This window comes from Emys orbicularis, chromosome 12 (genome assembly GCF_028017835.1).
Source record: "Emys orbicularis isolate rEmyOrb1 chromosome 12, rEmyOrb1.hap1, whole genome shotgun sequence".
Taxonomy (NCBI): Eukaryota; Metazoa; Chordata; order Testudines; family Emydidae; genus Emys; species Emys orbicularis.
The window spans coordinates 47,314,231-47,320,155 of NC_088694.1; the positions used below are offsets into that span (position 1 = coordinate 47,314,231).

Below are 5,925 nucleotides of genomic sequence, written 5' to 3' on the forward strand. Positions count from 1 at the left end.
CAGCCGCCAGGGGGCTCAGGGCCTCAGACGTGCACAGTCCCCAGGGGGTTCAGGACCCCGGATATTCATGTCCCCTGGATTACAGGACCCCAGATGTGTGCAACTCCAAGGGTGCAGAACCCAAATGTGCACAGGCCCAGGGGTGCAGGACCCCACATAGCCACAGCCCTGGAGGTTAGGAGCCCCAGATATGCACAGTCCCATGGGGGCAGGAAGCCACATGTGCACAGCCCCCCAGGGATGCAGGACCCCACATGTACACAGTCCCCAAAGGGTGCAGGGCCCCATATATTCACATGCCGAGAGGCTCTAGGGCCCCAAATGTGCATAGCCCCAAGGGTTGCAGGGCCCCAGATGTGCACAGCCCCAAAGGATGTAAGGCCCCAGAAGAGCACAGTCCTGGGGATCAGAGTGCTAGATATGCACAGCTCCCAGGGGGTGCAGGGCTCCAGATGTGTTTAGCCCCAGGGGATGCAGGGCCCCAGATGTGCACAGCTCCAAGAGAGCAGGGCCCCAGATATGCACAGCCCCAGGAGTACAGGGCCATAGATGTCCACATCCAAAGAGTTTGCTCTCTGCCAGCTCTGCAGGGTGGCTGGTGAGTCCCTTATGCTACTTGTGAACTTCTCCCCAGCAGGATTCAAGGCTGTGGTTTACTCTGAGTCAAGCATCACGGGAGAGTGAGGGGAGCAGCCTCTCCCTTTCCTTTTCCCCTGGCCAGTTCTATAAGTGACCCCAGAGGCAGATGCATCACCTTCTTCCTCAGACCGCCTCTGAGGATGCTGCTGCTGCTCCTGTTCCCCATGGTCTTTCCCCTGCTCCCGGGGGTTAAGGCTGGTGAGTACAGGAGGGGATAGGCCACCCTGGCCTCATAGGGAGTGGAGCCTGGCACTATCGGACCTGTCTGCAAACCCAGGCTCCTCCCTAGAGTCAGATGCTTCCACCAGGGCCATCGGTGTGTCCCCAGCACCCAGCTGGAGTGCGCTAGGGCCTGGGGGGCTCTTGGTTTATGCTCAGGACCCAACTGGTGAGCTTCAGGGCCATGGGGTCTGGGGATGGTTATTGGTGTGTATGTGCCCTGGACAAAGCTGAGGTGCCCCACAGCCATGGGGTCTGAGGGCATTGGTGTGTGCCCAGGACCCGGCTGTGGAGTTGAGGGGTCTGGGGGCAGGTGGGCAGGGAGCTAAAGGATGCGGGGGAGAGGAGGGGGCTGATGCTACCATAATAAATTGCCTGAGAGGGAGGCGACAAAGAGAAACTCAGTAAGGGCTGATGTGAACGGCCAACTCCTAGACAGAAAATGCAGAGCTGTGCAGCCTGTGTGGGTAGAGCAGGGATGGCTGGGAGCCAGGACTCCTGGGGTCAGTGTCCGGATCTGGGAGGGGAGTGGGTTCTAGTGGTTAGAGTGGGTGATTGTGGGAGAGTTGAGCATCAGGACTCCTGGGTTCTTTTTCCAATTCTGCCCCACTCTGCACCAGTGATCTGGAGTGAGTCACTTTCCCATTGTGCCTGGATTTCCCAGTGTGTGAAATGGGGATGAGGATCCGTCCTTTGTCTACATGAACTCTGTGGGGCAGGGCTTCTCACTGTTTCTCTGCAGTGCCTAGCACAATGGGGGCTCATCTCAGGCGGTGTCTGCGCAGCACTCGGCACAACAGAGGCCCTGGTCTCATCGGGGTCTGTGCAGCGCTAAGGACAACGGGGGCTCTGACCTAGGTTAGCGGATGGGTACACAGCTGGCTGGATTGGGGACCTGAACTAACTCCATCTCTTGGCATCTCTGCCAGGGGAGATCATCTGGGGATGGGAAGCCCGGCCTCACTCCAGACCCTACATGGCCTTTGTGAAAATAGAGAGAGAAGGAAAAGGAGAAATCAGGTGCGGAGGGTTCCTCATCTGGGAGGACGTGGTAGTGACGGCGGCTCATTGTAACTGCAACATTGGGTGAGAAATGCAGGGTCCCCTGCCCCTGAGCCAGCCATTCTCCTAACCTGGGGCCACATAAAGCTGCCCCCTTCCCTGCAGGGGGAAGGCACCAGAGCTCTGGCTTCTGAACATTCAGACTGAGTGCAAAGCAGAGTCTACACCCACCCTCTTTAACGAGGTTAACGGCCCATGACTGAATCCAGAGCGTTGGCCTATCTGCAGCACCTGCATCTCCTTGTATTTCACAGCAACATCACTGTGCTGCTTGGGGCCCACAACACTGAAATAGATGAACCAGGGACGCAGAAGATCTTGGTACATCGTCGAATCCCCCACCCAGAATTCAATGGCATCACGTTTGAAAATGACCTCATGCTGCTGCAGGTACCACCCCCATCCCATCACCCCGCCCACAGTGACCTCACACTGCTGCAGGTACCACCCCCATCCCATCACCCCGCCCCCAGTGATCTCACACTGCTGCAGGTACCACCCCCATCCCATCACCCCGCCCCCAGTGATCTCACACTGCTGCAGGTACCACCCCCATCCCATCACCCCGCCCCCAGTGATCTCACACTGCTGTAGGTACTGCCCCATCCCATCACCCTGGCCCACAGTGATCTCACACTGCTGCAGGTACTGCCCCATCCTATCACCCTGGCCCACAGTGATCTCACACTGCTGCAGGTACCACCCCCATCCCATCACCCCGCCCCCAGTGATCTCACACTGCTGCAGGTACCACCCCCATCCCATCACCCCGCCCCCAGTGATCTCACACTGCTGTAGGTACTGCCCCATCCCATCACCCTGGCCCACAGTGATCTCACACTGCTGCAGGTACTGCCCCATCCTATCACCCTGGCCCACAGTGATCTCACACTGTTGTAGGTACTGCCCCATCCCATCACCCTGGCCCACAGTGATCTCACACTGCTGCAGGTACTGCCCCATCCCATCACCCTGGCCCACAGTGATCTCACACTGTTGTAGGTACTGCCCCATCCCATCACCCTGGCCCACAGTGATCTCACAGTGCTGCAGGTACTGCCCCATCCCATCACCCTGCCCCCAGTGATCTCACACTGCTGCAGGTACCACCCCCATCCCATCACCCCGCCCCCAGTGATCTCACACTGCTGCAGGTACCACCCCCATCCCATCACCCCGCCCCCAGTGATCTCACACTGCTGCAGGTACCACCCCCATCCCATCACCCCGCCCCCAGTGATCTCACACTGCTGCAGGTACCACCCCCATCCCATCACCCCGCCCCCAGTGATCTCACACTGCTGTAGGTACTGCCCCATCCCATCACCCTGGCCCACAGTGATCTCACACTGCTGCAGGTACTGCCCCATCCTATCACCCTGGCCCACAGTGATCTCACACTGCTGCAGGTACCACCCCCATCCCATCACCCCGCCCCCAGTGATCTCACACTGCTGCAGGTACCACCCCCATCCCATCACCCCGCCCCCAGTGATCTCACACTGCTGTAGGTACTGCCCCATCCCATCACCCTGGCCCACAGTGATCTCACACTGCTGCAGGTACTGCCCCATCCTATCACCCTGGCCCACAGTGATCTCACACTGTTGTAGGTACTGCCCCATCCCATCACCCTGGCCCACAGTGATCTCACACTGCTGCAGGTACTGCCCCATCCCATCACCCTGGCCCACAGTGATCTCACACTGTTGTAGGTACTGCCCCATCCCATCACCCTGGCCCACAGTGATCTCACAGTGCTGCAGGTACTGCCCCATCCCATCACCCCGCCCCCAGTGATCTCACACTGCTGCAGGTACCACCCCCATCCCATCACCCCGCCCCCAGTGATCTCACACTGCTGCAGGTACCACCCCCATCCCATCACCCCGCCCCCAGTGATCTCACACTGCTGCAGGTACCACCCCCATCCCATCACCCCGCCCCCAGTGATCTCACACTGCTGCAGGTACTGCCCCATCCCATCACCCCGCCCCCAGTGATCTCACACTGCTGCAGGTACTGCCCCATCCCATCACCCTGGCCCACAGTGATCTCACACTGCTGCAGGTGCCACCTACTCTCATCACCCCACCCCAGTGGGCATGTGGCAGCACAGTTGTCATGGGGATGCCCCACCTGGTCCCATTCCCCCAGGACAGGATGCAGCCCCCACGAGGAGTTTGATTTCCCTTCTCTCCCATCACAGCTGAGGGACAAGGCCAAGCTGACCCAGACTGTGGGCACCATCTCCCTGTCCCAGAAGAAGGTGAAGAAGGGGGCAGTGTGCAGCGTGGCTGGCTGGGGTCAGACCAGTTACAAAACAAATGACAAGCCCTCTCCGACCCTGCAGGAGGTGGAACTGACGGTCATGGGCAAGAAAATGTGTCTGTCTCAGCCCTCCCTGCACTATGTCCCGTCCAGGATGCTGTGCGTGGGGGGCCCCCAGGGGAGGAAGTCGCCATTCCGGGTGAGTGTGGGACAGAGGCACGCGGCACCTGGGGCAAGGTGCTGCTAGAATAGGAGACTAACAGGGCTGGGCAGAATGGGGAGAGTCAGGATCCATGGTGAGCCAGACAGATCCTGGCAATCAGGAACTGGAACTGGCCAGATCCTAGGAATCAGGAATGGAATCTGGAAATCAGGGACAAGAACCAGGCAGATCTTTCAAATGAGGAATGGATCCTAATAATTTGGGACAGGAACTGGCTAGATCATACAAATCAAGGACAAAAACCAGGCACATCCTGGAAAACAGGGAAGGATCTTAATAGTGAGGGACAGATCCTAGAAATCAGGTTTGGGAATCAGCTGGATCCTAGGAGAGAGATGATGGGAATTAGTGAATGAAGAACCCAGGGGTGGATCTGAGAAATCAGCAGGAATTCCTAGTAATCAAGGGCAGGAGTCAACCAGATGCTAGAAATCAGGATTCAGAATGAGGGATGGGAACTGAGCAGGTTAAAGAAATCGGGGATGGATGCTAGAAATCAGACACTGGAACTGGGCAGATCTGAGAAATCAGGGACAGGGGTCGGCTGCATCCCTGGACTTTGGAGTGGGAGCCCTGGGCACATCCTGGGAGTGACTTGATCATGAGTCCCGAGGAACTGCGGTACAGCGCTGGATTTCAGGACCGTGAATAGAGAATGCAGCCTGCCCTTTGCTTGGACATCAATAACCCCATGCCTGGTGTTTGCTTCTCAGGGCGACTCTGGGGGCCCCCTGGTCTGTGATGGGAAGGCCACAGGCATTGTCTCCCATGGCAGCAGTGACAGGTCAACTCCCGGTGTGTTTACCAGGCTCTCCAAATACATGTGCTGGATCAAGAAAACTCTGCAAAAGCTGTAGCTTTAGAGAGGAGCGTCCATCTCCTCCAGCCTGACTGGAGATATACATGGGTATTGCAGAGGCACGGCTGGCTGGCTATGGCAGATGGATGGATGGATGTGTAGCCAATGATTTTAGTTTATTACTCTTTTATTGTGTGACATTATGATTAACTAACATGTTATGTCATATATAATCTCTGTATGGTGAATAGAGTAAAGTTGTAGGATTATAGAAGTATAAGATTGATCAGTAGTTAGAAGGTATAATTAGGTATTTGGTGTCTAAGTAAGGAGGGCTCAAACACAAGGTCTACAGCCTGTAAAATTTTAGTTTAGCCATACTAGGCCATAGCCTTAAGAACTGCTTGTCATGAGTAAGCGACCAAAGAATGACCCTATCCCACAAGATTACGGGGAAAGATGTACCCACGGGTGATATTGTGAAAAATTAAGAGCAAGAGTAATTTTTTGCTTACAAGGTACCGGTAGTCACATTTTCCTAACACACGCCCTAACTGCAGGGTGCACAATGTGTGTAAATGCTAATGAGGTATAGTCAGAATCGTCCCTAGGGGGGTGTGGGGCCCGAGACAACTCCACTCCTCCAGCTCAGGTCCCACCCCCACTCCACCCCTTCTCCCAACACCCCGCCCCCACCCTGCCTCTTCCCACC

At 56.7% G+C, this 5,925-nt stretch overlaps 1 protein-coding gene across 1 annotated transcript; it reads left to right on the top strand.

The window, feature by feature from the left end:
• The first annotated feature begins 779 nt into the window (after positions 1-779).
• On the top strand, positions 780-5,271 carry LOC135886347 (granzyme B-like). The gene is made up of 5 exons (XM_065414142.1): positions 780-837; positions 1,788-1,944; positions 2,175-2,310; positions 4,130-4,390; positions 5,128-5,271. The coding sequence occupies exons 1-5, from the start codon at positions 780-782 to the stop codon at positions 5,269-5,271; spliced, it is 756 nt and encodes a 251-aa protein (XP_065270214.1).
• Positions 5,272-5,925: the final 654 nt, after the last annotated feature.

Excerpts from the sequence above, each read along its gene's own strand:
- LOC135886347 (XM_065414142.1), top strand. The coding sequence starts at position 780 with ATGCTGCTGCTGCTCCTGTTCCCCATGGTCTTTCCCCTGCTCCCGGGG. Across the intron at positions 2,311-4,129 it reads ATGACCTCATGCTGCTGCAG|CTGAGGGACAAGGCCAAGCT; the intron begins GTACCACCCCCA and ends CTCCCATCACAG. Across the intron at positions 4,391-5,127 it reads GGAGGAAGTCGCCATTCCGG|GGCGACTCTGGGGGCCCCCT; the intron begins GTGAGTGTGGGA and ends TTTGCTTCTCAG.